Here is a 21,869-nt window from a genome sequence, read left to right on the forward strand (position 1 = left end):
TTCTTTTAAAAAATATAAAACATGAGCTACAAAATTCTTTATTCATATATAAATTAAGATCATAGATGAATTTTAAATAAGATGTACACATGAACAATAATAAAGGATTAGCCAGTTTGGCCATCTTGAAGCAAAAGCTCTCCTAATTTGATTTCAGAAAATGGCTTTGTTAATGGATGCCATTTAGCAACTAGTTTTGAAGAAACTTGTTCCATGGTTGGCCGAGATTGAGGATTCATACTCAAACATGCAATTGCAAGTTTGGAAACATAAATCAAGCCTTCAGCATCTCTTTTTTGAGAAATTTGTAGGCATTGGTCAATCACATCTTTCCATAGGGTTTGCTGGTTCGTTGCTGCTGAAGATGACAAAAGAGATGAAATGAAATCTCCTGGATGTGTTCCCATTATTATCTCCAGTGCTACCACACCAAAGCTATAAACATCACATTTTTCATTGACTACCATTGTGTAAGCTAGCTCTGGAAAAATTTCCAATACACCCATTAGTTTACAATAATGATAATGGTGCAAAATATGTCAAATACATATATTTTAGACTGATTAAAATGTCAAGGTGTTTACCTGGAGCTGTGTATCCAAATGTTCCGGCAAATGCAGTCCAATTTGATGTATCGGGCATCAAGAGCCTTGCTGTACCGAAATCAGAGACATGAGCTTCTAATTCTGAATCTAGTAGGACATTGTTGCTGGAAAGGTCTCGATGAATAATTGGAGGGAAGCAATCATGGTGCATATAAGACAATGCACTGGCTATTCCTCTAACAACATTTAGCCTTTTACTCCAATTTAACTCCTTTGCTTGTTCTTTATCACATAATATCTTTCTCAAACTTCCTCTTTCTATGAAGTTATAAATCAAAAATGAGTGTTTAGCATGAGAACAAAATCCATATAACTTCACAATGTTCCGATGGCGAATGTTTGTCAGTGCAACAATCTCATTTTCAAATGCTTTCACATTCAACATCTCATCATTCTGTGACAGGTTATGAAGTTTCTTCACAGCAACCACTCTACTCGTTGGCAACACCGCTTTATAGACAACTCCATACCCTCCCACTCCAATACAATACTTAGAATCAAAACCTTCTGTAGCCTCGATAATGTTTTCATGTTGTAGATCTTTATTTGGGCTCCATATTGCATGAACACCTTCCTCACTACTTAATTTGGCTTTTCTCCTTATACTTCTTCGACGGAAAATGAAAAAACATCCTATGAAGAGAAAGAACAGAAACAAACTGGCGGACAAGATTGGAAGAACAATATGTTTGATTACTTTTATGTCTTTTTTTCCTATGGTTTTTTTTATTATGAAGGAATCACAAGTCTTTAAGTTGGTGTTATTACCGCACAAGTCTTTGTTGTTTCTCAGTGCTTCAAATGGAGCCTCATGGAAAGCTTTAATATTAGGAATCTGGCCCTTTAACTTGTTATAGGATATATCCACCAATGTTAAGCTTATCAAGTAACCAAGAGTAGTTGGAATAGAACTTGACAATAAATTGTGGGAGAGATTCAACATCTCTAGTTTTTGCAACTGTCCAAGCTGCTCTGGTATCTCTTTTTTGAACAAATTATAACTTAGATCAAGGCTTTCTAGAGAGCGTAAATTCCCAATCTCTGAGGGGATATTACTTGAAAATTCATTTTTACTGAGGTTCAAGACGAGTAATTTTGAGCATTCACCGAGCTGTTTGGGAATAGATCCACCAAGATTATTTGCAGCCAAATTAAGATTAGAAAGATCACGTAACATACCAATTTCTTTAGGAATGCCACCTGAAATCTTATTGTTGCCAAGATAAAGGTAAAGTAATTGTAACTTTCCCAATTTTTTCGGTATATTCCCCACAAGATGATTAGATGAGAGGTCAAGCGATTGCAATTGAGGTGCCTTGCTGAGTTCAGATGGAATTGTACCTGATATATTATTCTTGGAGATTTTCAAAGTTGACAAACTGTGAAAATCTTCCCATTTCCATGAAAGCTCACCATAGAATTTGTTATCACTTAAATCCAAATAGTTTAAGTGTGGATATATCCCAAAATCTTGAGATATATTTCCTGTGAGTTGGTTTCTCTCAAGACGGAGTCTTATCAAGCTGCTACAATTTTTAAGGCTTCGTGGTATGGGACCCGTAAAATTGTTTCCCCTTGCACAGAAATATTGAAGTTGTCCACCAAGGCATATGTCATTTGGTAGGTGACCACCCAATCTATTTTCATGTATTTCTAATGTTTCTAAGAGAGTAAGGTTGTTAATCTCTAAAGGGACAGTACCAGAAAATTGATTCACTCCAAGAACTAAATTTAATAGCATTGTCAAGTTTCCTATGGAAGCTAGGATTGCACCGGTGAGTTGATTGTCTGACAAATCTAAATTAGTAATGGAGCTCAACATTCTAACTTCCCAAGGTATGGAACCAGAAAGTCGATTGGCAAAAACATAAAAAGTTGATACCTTCGTCAAGTTTCCTATGGAAGCTGGGATTGCACCGGTGAGTTGATTGTCTGACAATTCCAAATCAGTAACGGACCTTAACTTTCCAACTTCCCAAGGTATAGAACTAGAAAGTCGATTGGTATAAAGATAAAGGTTTGATACCTTCGTCAAGTTCCCTATAGAAGCTGGGATTGCACCGGTGAGTTGATTGTCTGACAATGCCAAATCAGTAACGCACCTCAACTTTCCAACTTCCCAAGGTATGGAACCAGAAAGTCGATTGGCAAAAACATAAAAAGTTGATATCTTCGTCAAGTTTCCTACGGAAGCTGGGATTGCACCGGTGAGTTGATTGTCTGACATATCCAAATCAGTAACGGACCTCAACTTTCCAACTTCCCAAGGTATAGAACCAGAAAGTCGATTGGTATAAAGATAAAGTTTTGATACCTTCGTCAAGTTCCCTATAGAAGCTGGGATTGCACCGGTGAGTTGATTGTCTGACAATGCCAAATCAGTAAGGCACCTCAACATTCCAATTTCCCAAGGTATGGAACCAGAAAGTCGATTGGCATGAAGATAAAGAGTTGATACCTTCGTCAAATTTCCTATGGAAGTTGGGATTAAACTAGAGAAATTATTGTATGACAATGAAAGGATACTGAGAAATGTCAAAGTTCCAAGTTGATGAGGTATGGGACCAGAAAATTGATTCTCATGAAGTTCAAGAATTGATAACTTTGTTAAGTTTCCTATTGAAGTTGGGATTGAACCAGATAGAAGGTTGCTTGACAAGTCAAAGTATGTGACAGAGCTTAATACTCCAACACCTTGAGGAATGGTACCGGAGATTAAATTAATAGACAAGTCAAACACAATGAGTTTGGAAAGATTACCAATATGGGAAGGAAGGTTCCCATGAAATGAGTTGTTGCGAACATTAAAGCAAATAAGTTTGGGAAACAAGAAAATATCAAGATTTTGAAGTGTGCCTTCTAAATGAGAATCCACAAGTCTTATTGCAGAGATACTTTTATCCTTATGACAGTGAATACCAAACCAATGGCAAGGAGTAGCACTGGTTGCAGACCAAGAAGATAAGACAGATTGGCTCTGATTATCAAGGCTAGCTTTCCATTTTAGAAGAGCATTTGCTTGAGTTTGAATAGCAGTAGTAGAAGTAAAAGTAAGGACATGAAAGAATAATATAATTACAAACATAGTATTAAGGGAGAAGAAGGAGAGAGATTTGTGTAAGGAGGATGGCATAATCAATAGGTAGTTGCTTATAAATAATGAGGGATTAGAGAAATGTTGCTGAAGAATTTAAGATGCAGATGAAGAGATATTTATAGGGAAAAATTTACCTAGACCGAGGCCATGGCACCACGCACAGACCAAATCAATCAAACAAAGGATTTTTAAACACAGTTCGACTTTATCTTTTTTTTTTTTTCTTAAATGTATGGTCAGAAATACTCTACTATTACATGTTTGTGGAAATTTAGGGACAAAAAAGAACATGGAGGTGGCAATAAATAGGTAAGTTTAAAGACAAAAAGATGTAGCCAATTGACATGTATGTGTTTTCAGAAATTTATTCCAAAACACATAGGTAACAACAAACAAATGAGTTTAAAGACAAACAAATGTAACCAAATGTAGCAAATTAATTCCACTTTTGAGTTTACTTTGTTGTTGACCCAAAACAAATGCCCTAGACAAGACAATATTCTCTTTTTTTTTCTATTTTCTTTATCAATAAATTAACACCTCGCAATCCCTTAATATGCCAGGATAAGGAGAGGATAAGGAGATGAATACGAAAGGAAATCTCAAGGAAATTTCAAAAGAAAACGACATAACTAAATAATAAATTAATTTATTTGAAAATCCGTAAGAGACTTTTTATTAAATAATGAATAAAGATGATTTCAATTGTCTATTCAAAATTCGGGTAAACCATTAAATACCTTCAAACCTTGCGTCTTGTAATAATGTCACCCTAAATCCAACTTAAACCCCTCAAGCACTCCAACTAAAATTTTTTATCACATGAAAAAAACAAAATGAAAGCGAAATCGTAGAACAAAAATCAATTTTCTGATGAAGAACAAAAATGAGAATAAAACTAAAATTGTAGAATAGATATTAATTTCCCGGTGATGAATAGAAATGAAAATGAAAATAAAGCCGTAGAACAAAAATTAATGTTTCAGGACTCTCATGCCAGTCGTGCCTGTGATGATGACTCTCACGCGGGTCTTGCTGCCAGAGGCAGTTCATGCCTGCCATTAAAACAAGTAGTAAAAGAAGAAACATTAGTTTCAAAGTGACAAACAATAGCATCCAAACAGAAAATAAAAACCTCGTTCCGTGAAAAGGTAAATAAGTAAATCACTAACAAAACAGATATTGCTTTAATAATTTTAGGTCACAATGAGATTTTTAAACTGAATTTTAAAAATCTGATACATACTACAATATCCTTATAAGAAATAACTAAAAAAGGTATTACCTTCCCCGAAATGTAGGAACCATTTTAAAAAAAAGTTTAATATATAAATTTACTATTTTATTTTTTTATAAAAAATCTTGTGATACCTCTAATTTCACTGTGACTGAGTGAATACCATAATTTATAAAATTGTACCCATTAAAATAGTCCAACTTGTGAAATTAAATCATAATTAAAAAATAAGAAAATAAGTAATCTAAAAGTTGTACTAAATATATGTAGGACCCTTTTGGTCTCTTAAAGGACAACAATAATTCGATTATTACTACTCTAATTTCTCTATAAAATTTCCATAAAATTTTACGACTCTACTTATAAACCGAATCAATGAAACTAAGGATTTTTAAACAATGTTCCTGTTGAAGGTTATGACATTCTTATGGTCACATTATGAAAACATTTTGTTTATTACTATTGTATTATGTTGCAGCCTTTTTAGTTTTAAAAGTATGGCTTAGATAGGTTAACTATGAGATAAGTTATGAAATAAGGGTAAAAGTATGGGCAAGTGTGAGATGGACAGTAAACTATATTTGTGGGACTTTAGTCTTTCTGTATTTCAAGTGTGAAACTTGATCAATGAATCATGCCCACTGTGAAAACTATTTCATAATGTTTTTCACAATCATTATCCTTTGAAGCCTAAAATCTGCAGAATTTGTTTTGTAAAAGTTCTACAGATAATGTTATTTCTCAATCACTTCTTTGCCCAAAACTCCATCAGTTTTGATTTTAGCCTTTCTTTTTTTGCAATTGTATGGTCCCAAATACACAACTAACTATTACGTGTTTTGTGGAAATTTAGGGACAAAACATAACATTGAGGTGACAACAAATCAATTTACATTTAATTATGTGTTTTCAGAAATTTATTACAAAAGATATAGGTAACATCAAACACGTGAGTTTAAATACAAACACATGTAACCAAATGTAGCAAATTAATTCCACTTTTGAGTTTACTTTGTTGTTGACCCAAACAAATGCTCTAGACAAGACAGTATTCTCTTCTTTTTTCTTTTTTCTTTTTTTTATCAATAAATTAACACCTCGCAATCCCTTAATATGCCAGGATAAGGAGATGAATACGAAAGGAAATCTCTAGGAAATTTCAAAAGAAAATGACATGACTAAAAAATATATTATTTTTTTCCAAAATAATGCGTGGTGCCATGATGATTAAATAACTAATTAGACATTCCAATGCTTAAGAACTACTTAGTTTTAAATGAAATAATGTTGTCATGTTTTGGTTTTTTCATAATTTTATAATTTATCAAGAAGTTTTATAAAGTTTTTAAGTTTCAAATATAATTATTTGCTTTTTAAATTACTAACTTGATAGTGTATTTTTAAGATTAGACTTGCCAAGACGAGATCTATAATTATGAACATTTTAAAAATTGTTTCCATTTTATTCTTTTTTCAATGTATGACTAGAAATACCTTCAATTCAATAAAAAAAATAATTTTTCATTGGTTCGGTTCATAGTGAGTCTATAAACCAAGTAAAACAAGTCAACCCATTTTTATGACCTTAAAATGACAAAAAATAAATTAATTTATTTGAAAATCCGTGAGAGACTTTTTATTAAATAATGAATAAAGATGATTTCAATTGTCTATTCAAAATTTGGGTAAACCATTAAATACCTTCAAATCTTGTGTCTTGTAATAATGTCACCCTCAATCCAACTTAAACCCCTCAAGCACTCCAACTAAAATTTTTTATCACAATTATACCCCAATTCGAAATTGGTCAAAATTAATGAATATTATACATTAAATATGGGTCCTACAACTTACACTTGAATTAACTTAACCCAAAGAATGAGTTGGCTAAATTACACTATAAAATACCCCAAACTTTGGCGATTGTAACAATTTCACCCCAAAATGACATTAATCACTCAGACACTTACTTTTAACTTTTTATCACAACTGCACGTTAAATTCAAATTATAGCAAATATATTGTTCTAATGAGGGGGTCACATTCAATTACAATTTCACCTTAGATTCAAATTTTATCTTATTTTAATAGAGCCCCTAAATTACTAGACAATTATCAATTGTAAAACGATGTATATCAATATAGAAATGTTGCAATTCGTGCACTAATAAAAAGTCCTTAATAAATGTCAAAAATGAAGTTTCCAACTAAACAAAACGTCAGATGTTATAAATGAAGATAACCTAATTTTTGGTAGAAAAATAAATCAATAGTTCATAACCTAACTTTAACGAATCCATGCATGTATCAAACAGAAAACGTATTGTTTAAAAATCAATGAAACTAAGGATTTTAAACAATGTTCCTGTTGAAGGTTATGACATTCTTACGGTCACATTATGAAAACATTTTGTTTATTACTATTGTATTATGTTGCAGCCTTTTTAGTTTTAAAAGTATGGCTTAGATAGGTTAACTATGAGATAAGTTATGAAGTAAGGGTAAAAGTATGGGCAAGTATGAGATGGACAGTAAACCATATTTGTGGGACTTTAATCTTTTTGTATTTTAAGTGTGAAACTTGATCAATGAATCATGCCCACTGTGAAAACTCCTATTTCATAATGATTTTCACAATCCTTATCCTTTGAAGCCCAAAATCTGCAGAATTTGTTACTTTCTTTAAAGCAAAATTTGTTTTGTAAAAGTTATGTAAATAATGTTATTTCTCAATCACTTCTTTGCCCAAAACTCCATCAGTTTTGATTTTAGCCTTTCTTTTTTGCAATTGTATGGTCCCAAATACACAACTAACTATTACGTGTTTTGTGGAAATTTAGGGACAAAACATAACATTGAGGTGACAACAAATAGGTGAGTTTAAAGACAAAAAGATGTAATCAATTTACATGTATGTGCTTTTAGAAATTTATTACAAAACACATAGGTAACAACAAACAAGTGAGTTTAAAGACAAACACATGTAACCAAATGTAACAAATTAATTCCACATTTGAGTTTACTTTGTTGTTGACCCAAACATATGCCCTAGACAAGACAATATTCTCTTCTTTTTTTTTTCTATGTTTTTATCAATAAACTAACACCTCACAATCCTATGATATGCCAGGATAAGGAGATTAATACAAAAGAAAATCGCAAGGAAATTTCAAGAAAACGACATAACCAAAAAATATTTTTTTTTTCCCAAAATAATGCATGGTGTAATGATGTTAAATAACTAATTAGACATTCCAATGCTTAAGAACTATTTAATTTTAAATGAAATAATGTTGTCATGGTTTGGTTTTTTCATAATTTTATAATTTATCAAAAAGTTTCAAATATAATTATTCACTTTCTAAATTACTAACTTGATAGTGCATTTTTAATATTAAACTTCCCTAGACGAGGTCTATGACTATGAACATTTTAAAAATTATTTCTATTTTATTCTTTTTTCAATATATGGTTAGAAATATCTTTAACTCAATAAAAAATAATTTTTCATTGGTTTGATTCATAGTGAGTCCACAAACCGGGTCTAGAAAAGACAATATTCTGAAAAGGAAATTTCAAAACGTAATTAAAAAATACCTTTTTTCCCTAAATAATGGTGCCCTGATGATTAAATAACTAATTAAAAATAATACTCTCAAAACTTACTATAATACTATTATAATCAATAGGATTGTACTTATCTTTTAATAAACAAAAATAATTATTTAAATTTTCAAAATATTTAATATTTTAAATTTATTAAAGTATATACCATATAAAATTATACAAAAAGTCAACGTAAAAGTCGTGTATATTTTTCCTATAATATTGAAAAAGGCTTTCGGTTGGTTGGCTAAAGTGAAGTGGCATGTTAGGTGGGCTTTGTAAGGCTTTTGAGTGCGTTTGTTGCGGCCGAATGGTGAAATTCGGGCTGCCTTCTTTCTCACTTTTCTCCTCCTTCCTCGCGTTCTGTTTTGGTTTCTTTTGCTTGACATTAGTACCTTTTGCTTTTTTCTTTTTCCCTTTTTCCAAAAAGTAAACCCATGTTTGATTTTATCATAAAAAGAATAAAAATCAAAAGATAAACAAAAGAATCCATCAAAATATATAATTTATTAAATAATAGCTTTTCAAAAAGATATTTGTATGAATCTAAATATAATTATAAAATGTGAGTAAAAAAACATCAAATAGTAAACATAGGAAAAAAAAAAAAAAACTTATAATCGTTTATAAAGAATAAGACTCGTCAGCCGCCGCCTTTTCTCTCTCCTATTGCCGTTAGAATTTTCTTCCGTTCTCTCCTTAGAAACACAAAATCAAGCATGTAGATATGGAGAGGGGCTGATTCTTGTCTCTTGTAAATGTCTCTCCTCATATTTTTAGTTTTGTTATAAATTTTTATGTTTTTTTTTTTTTGTTAGATAAATTATAGATCTATGTCTATTCTGACTTAGATTTATATTATTTATATTTCTGCTACTGTTTGTGTTTTATTTGCATCTTGTGTGGAGTTTATAATCTATTTATTTTATGTGTTGTTTTATTTTATTGTTTGCATTTATTTGGTTTATTTGGATAGGTTGCAATTTGTGAAGAATTTTTCAACCATACGATGATATTTGTCTTTCGGAACCTGGTAGTACAACATGTTCCTCCCTTAAATTTAATAGTTTAAATTATCTGTGTTCGTCATAAGCAATTAATTCATGGATAATTATGCCATGTATAAAAGATTTTGGAGAGTTCATCTAATCAACCACTTTTTAACATCTATCCGTTTTCTTCGAATTCACATTCTATTTTTTATCAGGATTTCTTACTAGATCAGCGAATAATAATTATTTTATAGTTTTTGTTCTATAGAGTGGTCATGTCCTCTCTGTAATATTTTTATTAATTTAAAATTTTTTAATAAAATCTTAATATTATCTTAAAAAAAAAAAGAATAAGACTATCGGTGTATGAATACACCAAGCCAATAAGAAAATTTTCTTAAAAAAATATTACCACTGTTTTTTTATCTTGTTCTGGGTAGGACAGATATATTTATGACTTACTTATGAACTATGACCAAAATTGAGGCCTAATCTGAATATGAATATCAGTATATAACTATATATCCTATCAAGGCCTTTAGGCAATTAATTAGTGGCCCGTATGACTCTTCTCTTCTCATAAAGCTCTACAATCTAGATCCTCAAGAAATGTTGACTCTTTCACTTACGCCCAAAGATGAAAGCAAGTGGGATATCCGCGAAATTTATGTTATCTATATTTATATCTGGGCATGGCCACGGTTCCAGAACCGAACCGAAAAGGTCCGGTTCCGGTTCATGTTTGGAACCGTCCGGTTCCGGTTCTGGTTCCGGTTCCGGTCCGGTTACAAAACCGACGGTTCCGATCGGTTTTCCGGCGAATCACATAATTTTAAATTTTAAATTTTGAAGACCGGTTTTATAAAAAATATATATATTTGAACATAAAAAAATTAAAAGATACACCTAAAAAATTAAAAAAATACTTCAATTAAATTTATTTTTTTTAAAGACTTGAACATAATTATTTTTTTAAAAAAAAATTTTCAACTGAATTTATTTTTTGTTTAAAAAAGTTTGAACATAATTTTAAATTTTAAAGACCGGTTTAAAAAATATATATATTTGAACATAAAAAATTAAAAGATACACCTAAAAAATTAAAAAATACTTCAATTAAATTTATTTTTTTAAAGACTTGAACATAATTAAGAGATTTCACAACAAAAATTTAAAAAAAAAAAAAGAAGAAAAACCTGACAGTTTGGCTAGAACCGCCGGTTCGAACCGGTTCAAACCGGCGGTTCTAACCGGCCGGAGAACCGGCGGTTCCAGTCCGGTTCCGACCGGTTCTCTGGAACCGCCGGTTCCGGTTCCAGAAAATTTGGAACCGGAACCGAACCGGAATTCTCCGGTTCAGGTTCCGGTTCCGGACCGGTTCGAACCGACGGTTCCGGTTCCCGGAACCGTAATATGGCCATCTCTATTTATATCTATTTAAAATTTTATTATTTATATTTGTTTTAAATTCATTTAAATATACATTTGAATATTTGAATTTAAACCGTTTAAATTGGTACTATTCATATGTCCAAAATTTCTTTAAATTACTCTCGAAGGTCACAAATAACTATTTGAACTCGAATTTATTTAATATACAATTTTTACTAATAATGAATACAATACCCGTGAGTATCCATTGCCAAACCCATTTTAATATAGCGGGTAATATGTAATAAGTGTCTAAAGATTATTCTCATATTTTATCTGTATTCACTACAGACGGATAGTATTTTCATAACATGTATCTGTCCCAAATTCGTTTATAACTATTTATATACTTTTTACACTGATTAGCGTGCAGTGGATATCCTAAAATATCCGCACTACTTCTATTCCTACTTACATAAATTAATATTAAAAGATTAATACTAATCAATTAGCTAGTTGACTTTTTATTTTTATATGGATCTAATATTTTAATAATATGGGATATTGAATTAATTAATTGAACAAAATATGAACAAAATAGACCAATCGGATAAAATTAGGTCAAACATCACAAAAAAAAAAAAACCTCTCGAAAATGAATTAGAAAAAAAAACAAATTGAGAGAAATCAAAGTGAAAAACTTTTTCGAGGGTTTGATATTGAATCAATAAGAAGAATGATTGATATAAACCGATCAGAGAATAAATCAATTGAAGAAACAATTATTCAATCAAACCCCAAAAATGATGAAAAAATATCAAAGATCCAAAAAAAAAAAAAAAACAAAGAAATTGAATCAAAGACAATATTTTTGAATAGAAAAGAAAAAATTTGACATGATTTCAAGAAGGAAAATGCCAGCATAATGAGCAAGAAATGGAGAGAAAACAAAAGAAAATGAGAGAAAATGAAGGGGAAAATAAGAATATGGTCTTTGATTTTTGTTTCTTTTTGTGTGGAGATAGTTTATTTCAAATTTGTTAACTTTGAATAGAAGGATATATATATATATATATATATATATATATATATATATATATATTTGTTTACATTCAGTGGCATTTTTGTAGATCTACGTAATATGGAGTACATATTTAGCTTCATCGTAAATCAAATACATTATTATCTCACTCTCAATAGCGTGCAATGGCGGGTGCACAAAATAAAATAGGGGTAAATTGACACTTTTTTTGTTTTTTACAATTGTTTTAAATATTTAGGATTTTTTTTAAATCGGTTCTACTTAAAATTAATATTAACCTTTTTTTTCATAATATTTTATTATATATTGGCTTTGAATTTTTTTTTTTTTTCTAAATTCAAACTATAATTATTAGACTTGCCTTTCTCTTTGACAGGGAGTATAGAATTACATTAGTAAAAATATGCCCTAATGTGGCTTAAGGTGAGCGCTAAATCAAATCTTAAAAATGAAATGAAATTAAGGAGGGTGTATTAAATTAAAATTCTGTTGGATTTTAGAAGATTTTAAAACATTTTAAAATTTTAATGATATGATCTTTTTAGAGTCTATTAAAATTTTATGGTATTCAATTCGCACTCTTATAAAATCCATAAAAATATGGTGATATTTAATTATGACTTTTTAAATGTCTATACAAATTTTATGGTATTCAAAAAATTACTAATTTGGAAGAATTCTATAAAATTATTGATTGCATTGGATTTTAGAGTATTATGTATAAATAAAAGAGTAATTCACAAATTCATCCTCCAATTCAAAGATTTCAAACATATTTTAAAATTTAACAAACTCTTGATCTAATACACCCCTTTAATAGAACGAAAGCAGAGCTGGTACCTGCGAATGTTAAACTACCTATATAGGTATTCATTTAAAACTTTACTGTCTGTATCCGTCTAAAAACCTGTTGAAAATAGTTCTTAAATGGATAAGATATTCGCGAATTTTTAACTATCCAAACTTCAAACTTATTTAAAATAAATTCTCTACTAATAATGGATAGAGTACCTACTACCAAACTCGTTTAATATAGTGGTTAATGGAAGCAGATGGCCACTGATAATGCTGGCCATTAAAGGCTTTTACGATTAGTGTCGATAAGAAGTTTTTAAAGAAGTAAATAATGATTTTGAAGAACCTGATGCATTTTACTTTTTAGTCCCTCATTATTTTTTAATTTTTCATTTGACTCTAATACCTTTTAATTTATTCAATTAAGTTCTGAAATTAATTTTGATTGGATATATAAAAATCATTGTGATTCGTCAATCAAAATCTATAAAAAAACTCCTATCAATTCTATAAAACTCTATCTAGAATTCTATTAGAATATATAGAAACCTTAGAAAATCTTTCAATTTTGTTAAACTCAATAATTTTTTTTTAAATTTAATATAATTTTAATCTACTACACCCCTCAATTCTATTCTCTGCCATCCAAACACACGTGTGCAGAATTATCCTTGTGTAGCAACTGCCGGTTGAAAGCCAATCTAAAACCTCACCTTAAACCCTGGCCTCAACTCAATTCTCCACTGGTTTGGTTTGTCTCTGCCATGCCATTGCTAGCGGTAGCAGCCATTTCTGATAGCTAAAAGAAACCGAATTCCTATTTATTATCAATCTCCCTCTATATGAATTGTAATACTCCATAGATAGACAAGAAAAAACAGGGTAAAAAAACAATGATAATGAGCGAAGTATGTGGGCTCCGTTCACGCTGCCTCCGCTTCTTCCTCCCTTCTCCAATACCACCTCCTCGCCACCGTAGCTGCCGCCTATTTGCCACCACTACTACATGCTCCTTTCCCGTCGCCAGCAAGAAAGAGAAGGTTATTGTGATTTCTGGTCCCACCGGAGCTGGGAAGAGCCGCCTGGCACTGGAGCTCGCCAAGCGGCTCAACGGTGAAATAATCAGTGCCGATTCGGTTCAGGTCACCCATTTCATTTCTGCTTTATGATTTAAAAGATTGTTAGTGGATTTTGTTTCTTAGTTTGGGATTATGTGAAAATTTGACGATTTTATTTGTTGATCTTGTGGAAGTTATTGTTACTGTTTTGTTCTATGGCTGTAAGCTGGGCTAAGGTGTATGTTTGTTTTTAATGGAGGGATGATTTCAAATTCATTGATGATTTCAAATTGATTGATTTGCTTGGTTTCTGAGAAAATGGAAAGAAAAGAGAAGACTCTTAAAACTATAACGGTTAAATTTGTTGGTCTTTGGGAATTTAATGTTTTTGGAAAAATTTCTCAAAAAACGAGAACAGAGGTTTAAATGTTCGACTGTTTGATTGCTGAAAAAAATGTTACGTAATTAGAAGAAATTGATTGAGGTCTGAATCTTTTACTTGAAAAGAAATTTCATTCTTTCTGGTACCTTGGGTTAGGAATCTATGCTCTAGTGCCTAGTCAATATGACCTTTACTTTTTTAAAAGTCATGAAGGCTGGTAAAGTTCTCTCTTGAATGAATTGATTCGTATGGCCTGAATTTCAGGTATACCGTGGTCTTGATGTTGGGTCTGCAAAGCCTTTGCCAAGTGAAAGAAAGGTATCTATAATATGATGTCTCTCTCTCTCCCTCTCTCTCTCTCTCTGTGTTTTTTTTTTTTTTTTTCTTCAACTGTTGAATTTTTTGCTTCCACTGTTGAATTTCACCCCTCGATGTGTTTAAAGGAAAGCATGATAACTCATCATGCAGTTCATGTTCTTTCAAATGTTACTTTCCTTTTGTGCATACCAAATATTTAAAATTGATTGCATAAGAATACATGTGCCCGTAAGCTTATTTTCTATTTTATATGAACGAATAGAGATTAATCTGTAAGCACTATGTATTGATTAGTGCTTCAATTTCTGATCCACCTGTTATTTAATGCATGTGATGGGGTTTTACATGCATATAGTTGCAAGAGCAAAGAAGAAGGTTGGACAAGATCTAGTGCAACATTATTGGTCATTTTTCCTTGAAAGCTCATGTATTTATCAGGTGCAGCTAGATTGGTAATGCTGTTTTTATCTTTAAAAAAATACACTAAGCAATTGACTAACAGGGATTTTCATGGATAGGATGATTGAAATGTATTAATTTCTTCAACTCAATCTTGAAGGAATTCATTCCCAGAGTAGAAGAAAAAAAATTTTGAAGTACTATTCCATTTTTTTCTTTTTTTGCACTCTTTTCACATTCCTCTCCTCTGTCAGAATAGTTTTGAAGCGACAAGGCATACATTGTATCAGCGAAAGATGCCAATTATCTCAGCATGGATTTAAACATTGAAAAATCCATGTTTTTGTTGGCTTATCAGTCAATAACCAGAACTTGACAATAAGATAACTTTTATGTCTAGTTGTAATAATTGAACTTCTTTTTGCAGGAAGTGCCTCATCACCTGATCGACATATTAGACCCATCTGAAGGTATGGTGTCTGCAGAATGTGCTGATGTCAGTAAAGCATTTTGACACAATTATTGATGCCAATTTGTTGGAAATGGAATATACTTTTTTTTTTATGCAATTAAATGCTTATCATGTAACGCTCTTTCAGATTATTCAGTTGGACAATTTTTTGAGGATGCAAGGCAAACCACACGAGATATTCTGAACAGTGGCCGCATTCCTATAGTTGCTGGTGGGACTGGATTGTATTTGCGATGGTAATCTTCTTCATATCTCCAGGCGAGATTTTGTAGCATTTCTTTTCTTTTCTTTTGGAACATCTGCACAGCTGCTTTTAGTGTACCAAGCTTGCAATTGCAAAAGTGACTTTTCCTTTTTGTTTATCATACAGCAATTTTGATTACTGTAAAAAACAAAAATCTGTATTTTTAGGTGTTAGATGTAATAATAAATATGCTACCATAAATTTGCATGAATATGCTGTCTTATGCTTTTCAAGTAAACAACTATGGAATTGGAAGTTTCTAACAAGATGAAAATGGCATTAGTTCAAGTTTTATAAGCTATGAAAATTTCTCCGGCACGTAATCTTCTTTGCCCTAATGTGGACGGCTGATGGAGTGGGTATATATTTAATCTCGTAGAGTGGGTGTGGATTTTAGAAAATGTGCTCTTTATATTGTCATTCCTGATTAATACAAAAGGAAAATAAATAGTATTTATAGTCAATAAAGAATTACTTCCATAATATGAAAAGTAATACTCGTTTGACAAAAAATTACTTCTATTATAGTCAATGAATATATTTTGACTTCTTTATCTAACAAAAAAGGAAAAATAGAGAGAACTTGCATGGCAAAATGCTCACTGCTATCTCTTGAATGACCTTATTAGGTTTGTATATGGAAAGCCAGATGTTCCTAAGGCCTCACCAGACATTGCATGTGAAGCATATGCTGAGCTTGCAGAATTGCAGAAGAATAATGACTGGGATGGAGCTGTGCAGTTAGCAGTGAAAGCAGGTGATCCGAAGGCTCAATTCTTGGCTGCCAATGATTGGTACAGATTACGACGCAGCCTTGAAATAATCAAGGTTAATTTGTGATGTTCTCCAGCTATATTTCTGAATACTGGAATTTCTCTCTCTCTCCATAGAGATAGGACACCATAAATATATCAAAATAAGCTAATTTATTTGACATCTAGGTGAAGTAATATACTTTGTTTAGAATTCTCATGCTGTATTAGTGTCTCAATTCAATTATACCTTCGGTTCCTAAAGTTAATGCCACTTTCTTTCTCTGATTTTTCCCGTACTTTTAAATGTTTTGACTTTTACGTTACGAGGCTGCTTACGTCTGAATTTGATTTAAATATATGTATTTTACCATTTAATTTACATTTTCTTTTGGCCTGGCAGGCCAGTGGATCCCCTCCATCAGCTTTTCAAGTTCCATATGATTCTTTCAAGGAACAATTAGGTGCAAATTTAACAGAGAGCTCTCACAATGTTAGTTCATCTGTTGATACGTCTGAGCAAGTTAAACCAAAAGATTTGGACTATGAGTTCGTGTGTTTTTTCCTTTCAAGCCCTAGACTTGATCTCTATAGATCCATTGATTACCGATGCGAGGATATGCTTTTAGGTAATGCCTATCATAACTTATCATGTTATATCATTTTTCTTCCTTTTGGGCATCTTAAACTTTCCAGTTCAAATTTGTTCTGATTATGGAGTCGTGTATGCTTTAAGAATACTTTTTGTATATGCATGATACTGACTATCATATTCTCATAAAATAGATTTACATTGTATACCATCTTAATCGGTTGGCAAAAAGAAGTGGATGTGTAATTTCAGTCCGGAAAAGCTGCACAGAGGCAGTGCTTATTTTTCATATCATGAAGTTAGCTGGGAACTATCTTTTCTTTGCTTTAATCACTGAGTACCTAGTATCTAGAGACACCAATACAAGCTACATTAGTGGCCTTGCATTTACAAGAGTAACTTGCAAATTAAGTGGGATTGAGCCTGGTAAATATGTGTACTTTCATTCATGTGTATGGTAAATTAAGTTTGTGGGAAACTGACTTTTATATATTTTCCAGTTTGGGGATGGATACTGCTTCCTTTATCTCCTATATGGTTGATTTTTTTATTTTTTATTTTTGTAATTTTTCCGCTAGATTTTTAGGGATGTACCACACAAGTTAAAATAGCATGGAGAGAGACAATGATCATTATTTGACAACATATGAAGTGTTTCATGTTTGATTACAAGATCCAAGCATATATCCACCATTTTGTTAAATGCATTTGTTATGACATTTTACCTTTAATTTTTCAGTTACATAGTTCAGCTCCTGATTGATGTTTCTTTGATTTTTATTTGTTTATCTTTAGGAACTGATGGTATTTTGTCTGAGGCCAAATGGCTCCTTGACATGGGTCTTCTTCCAAATTCAAATTCTGCAACTCGTGCAATTGGTTATAGACAAGTATGTCACTGACCTATTCATATTTATTTATTTATTTATTGTTCAATTCTCATGTTGTATAAATTTCTCTTATGATATTGACCTCATCAATACATAGTCTCAAGGTTTTACTTGTAGGTCCGTATTCATACTATTCCATGGTATCCCTATTTGGCTCACATTGATACCTAATTAGTCAACTGCACTGAATTTTTTTAGGAATTATGATTTTGGCTGATCAAAATTGGATCAGTTTGTTTGTGTTTGAGACATTTTTTTTTTGTTTCTTTTACCCTTTGTTTGGATGAGAATATTTTTTTTTGAAGGAAAATAACTATGGAAAGGTACTTTTCCTTGTTTGGGAAAGAGGAGGAAAATATCGAAGGAAGCAATATTTCATTTATTTTCCACCCGGCCCACATGTTTTAAATCTCTCCAATTTGGAGAGGAAATAATGGAGGAATGTGAGATTTTCACTCACTTTTATTAAATTACCCCAAATACTCCAAATTACTTAACAAACTTTAACCTTTCTTAATACTCCAGTATTTAAGTGAGGATATAATTGTCAATTTTCAAGAACAACATTTTCTTTCCTCTAAAATTTTAACCTTTCCAAACAAAGGAAAATAAATTTATTTCCTTTCCATCATTATAAATAACTATAGAAAGAAAGTTGACAATTCACCATTATCTTCCTCTATTATTTTCCTTCCTCTCCTTTCCAACAAATGGATAAGTACTCAAGCCAGTATTGACATTGTTCTTATTTTTCATTCTCTCTCTCTTTTTTGGCATATCGTCCTTGTCATTATCTTTGATATGATGAATATTTTTGGCTCTCTGCCCCTTAAGGTGAATTTATGTGTGACAGCAAGTTTTGTATGATTTTTAGGCTATGGAGTACCTTTTAAACTGTAGGGAACAAGGGGGTAGGAGTTCTGCAGGAGATTTTTATGGTTTTCTATCTGAATTTCAGAAAGCATCTAGGTAATTTTGATCTACTTACTGCTGATATAATTTAATTCTCGTCATGGAGCTCAATTTTCTTTGGATACCACTATTCTGTATTACGTTTTCCTATAATCAGAGGACATTAAAAATTTGTGGTGATGGTAATCCTTGTATGATATTCTTTGTTATCATGCTGACTTTTCTCCTTTTTATATCACATTAAGTTATCATCAAAATTCATTCAATATTGGACATACAATATGGAAGTCTTAATCACCTGATAGTTTCAGGAATAGGAAGTCTGCTGAAAAATAACTTTGTAGTAGTAGCCTATCAGGTTGAAATTCATCAGTTTATGGTTGTTTTATATATATATATATATATATATATTCACCATCCTATTTCCCTCCATCCCACTCTGCCACCTCTCCAAGAAGGGAAGAAAGTGAAAAACTCCACTAGCTAATGTGTAATCCCCTTGGATTTACAGCATCATCATCCGATGAATTTATCTTTTATTTCTTACTCTGCTTCTTTTGGTGCAGAAACTTTGCTAAAAGACAGATGACATGGTTTCGCAATGAACATATTTATCACTGGCTTAACGCTTCCAAGCCCTTGGTATGTTTAATTCACTGTTGTTTCTTTCAGTGGGTATCTATAACTAGAACTTTGCACGGGAGTTAGGGAGTGTGCCCAAGCTAAAATGTAAGCCAAGTTAAAATGTAAGGATATGATATAGGTGAAAGTTGATTGACAGGTAGGGTATGAAACTGAAGTATAAAAATTTTGGAGGTATCATTATTGATTTTTTTGCGCGTTATTTTAAATTTCAGTGTGATGCTTTATTTAAAACATAGTATGTTTGAGAACACACATTTATTTTTCTTAAATCAATAAGACTCGTACTTCTCTGAAGTTTTTGGAATAAAGCGGCTTTATTTTTGTCTTTGCTTTTCTATCCAAGAAACTGTTTTAGGAACTAGAATCTCATGGATCTAACTCGATAAATTTCTAAACTGGTAATGAAGCATATGTTAATAAATATATTTAGCTCTTCCCTTGTAAAGATGCGAAACTCTTTAGTTCTTTTGGTCACTGCTTTTTTTCCTTATGCTAATCTCTAGAGATAATTTCTTTGCAGGAAAAGGTGCTTAACTTTATTTATGATGCATACCATGATCAAACTGGAAATTTAATTGTTCCTGAATCACTTCAAATGAAGAAAGACATATCTGATCATCGGGAAATTCTTCAACTAAAGACTTATCGCACTAAAAATAGGTAACAGTTAAAATTTTATGATGAATGTATGGAGCTATCCTCTGTTACAAAGAGATAAAGAGCTTGTTTGATTTTGAAGGCATTTTGTCAGCCGCAATGATTGTTCTGATATTCTGGACTGGGTAAGTACTCAGGGTGAAGTAGCAAGTGGAGTTGTTTGATTTTGAATTGGCTCTCAAAATTTATTCGGTGGAACTCCTGAGTTTGTTGCAAAAGTAAGAACTTTTGCTTTCTGATAGTATGCCTGAATTCTCCATCCAAGTTTAGTTTGTTTTACGGATGTTTGCTTTGCAGAGATAATTGCAGATTCAACTGGTCGAATCCTGTCCATTTTGCCTCTAGACTTGCAGGGCATACTGACATTATACTGAGAAAGGTTTGAGTAGAATGTATTATCCATATCGGTTATTTTTGGTGAGTCATAAAAAATATAATCCAATGTAATCAAATTTATTTTTACTATAATATATATACTAGAAATGCATTTGATTATGTTATATTGCATTTAACTACGGCTCACCAAACGGAGCCGAAATGTTTTCTTTTCTATTTTGTATATTTTGTTTTTGGTTAATATTAGTAATAATAACTTGGTAGAAATGTTATTTTCTGATGGAATTTTGACCAAACTGTAATTTTTTTGTTACATATTAACCATATTTCTAAGCGTTGGTGTGAAATATAAAAAATTTGACGACATTTAGGCCCTGTTTAGCGATTTTAGCGGTTCTAGTAGCTAACTGTTGTAATAGTTATTAGTGGTTAAATATTAAAATGTTCAGTAGAAATAGTGTTTGAACGACAAAGGTAAGAATATAGCGAACAAGGCAAAGATAAGTAATGGGCATAGGCGTCACACAAAATAAAACGTTAATGAGGATAGCATTCATGAAACACTGTCCTGTCTTAAACTTTAATAATGTTATGTTAGGATAGATGTGATGTTACTGAATACGATAATTAATTAAACAATGTTTCAATCTAATTAAAATACTAAACACTACCTCGAAACGCTCTTGCCGAATAGTCTCAGTGGTAAGTTAATAAAAATGAGAGGAATCTAATTTTTTATTATTATTATTATTATTATTATCATTATTATTTTCTTTCATCTGAAAAATGATATAAGAAGTTGTGTTATAGTTTGAGCTGTATTTTAAAAAATAAATTTGAATTGATGGGTTAATCAGTTCAGAACCGGCCAGAATTGATCTGGGAGTACTGGTTGTGGTTTGGTTTGATCTCTATTACTGAAAAAGGTTCTGGTTGAGAAACTCCAAGGTGGTACTTGATCAATTATTGGTTAGCATGTCCATTAGGCATGGCCACCGGTTCGGTTCTAACTGGAACCGAACCGAAACGGAATCGTACTATAGAGGAATCGGAATCGGCGGTTCATAATTTTGAACCAGAACCGGCGGTTCAAGGGCCGGTTAAGGTTCATGTAAATCTTAAAATATGAACCGGAACCCGCCCGGAACCGGCGGTTCCGGTTCGGTTCGAACTGGATGCACAAAAAAATTGTAGCTTAAAATTTTTATAAAAAAAAAATTATATTACTTGATTTGATTTATGGTGAAGAGAAGTACAATGGTACATAAGTTATAAAAAGTGGTGAAAAAAAAATACACATTTTTTTACTTAATTTATACAAAAAAATGGTATATGAATAGTTGATTTATATAAAAAAAAAAAATACTTTCAAGTGTATAAAAAAAGAGTGTAACGAATAGTTTTTTGATATAATAGGTGTTTTTTTATTTATTTTTTGGTAAATAAATTTTATTCATTTTTTAATTC

General features: G+C 31.5%; 2 protein-coding genes across 2 annotated transcripts; one reads left to right on the forward strand and one right to left on the reverse strand.

Moving 5' to 3' along the window:
• Positions 1 to 3,949, reverse strand: LOC149494916 (uncharacterized). Its single transcript, XM_089723582.1, has 2 exons — positions 585 to 3,949; positions 1 to 481 (listed from the first exon to the last, which is right to left on the reverse strand). The coding sequence occupies exons 1-2, from the start codon at positions 3,736 to 3,738 to the stop codon at positions 108 to 110; spliced, it is 3,528 nt and encodes a 1,175-aa protein (XP_089579708.1). The 5' UTR covers positions 3,739 to 3,949; the 3' UTR covers positions 1 to 107.
• A 9,456-nt stretch (positions 3,950 to 13,405) lies between these two features.
• IPT9 (isopentenyltransferase 9) lies at positions 13,406 to 20,687 on the forward strand. Its single transcript, XM_012223167.4, has 12 exons — positions 13,406 to 13,887; positions 14,450 to 14,503; positions 15,330 to 15,372; positions 15,502 to 15,610; positions 16,248 to 16,446; positions 16,774 to 16,999; positions 17,758 to 17,852; positions 18,727 to 18,821; positions 19,331 to 19,406; positions 19,930 to 20,069; positions 20,149 to 20,284; positions 20,364 to 20,687. Exons 1-11 carry the CDS (start codon positions 13,639 to 13,641, stop codon positions 20,228 to 20,230), a joined length of 1,368 nt encoding a protein of 455 aa, XP_012078557.1. The 5' UTR covers positions 13,406 to 13,638; the 3' UTR covers positions 20,231 to 20,284; positions 20,364 to 20,687.
• Positions 20,688 to 21,869: the final 1,182 nt, after the last annotated feature.

The sequence above is a fragment of the Jatropha curcas genome, chromosome 7 (assembly GCF_041381405.1).
Source record: "Jatropha curcas cultivar XTBG-Jc1 chromosome 7, XTBG_Jcur_1.0, whole genome shotgun sequence".
NCBI classification, from domain to species: domain Eukaryota; kingdom Viridiplantae; phylum Streptophyta; class Magnoliopsida; order Malpighiales; family Euphorbiaceae; genus Jatropha; species Jatropha curcas.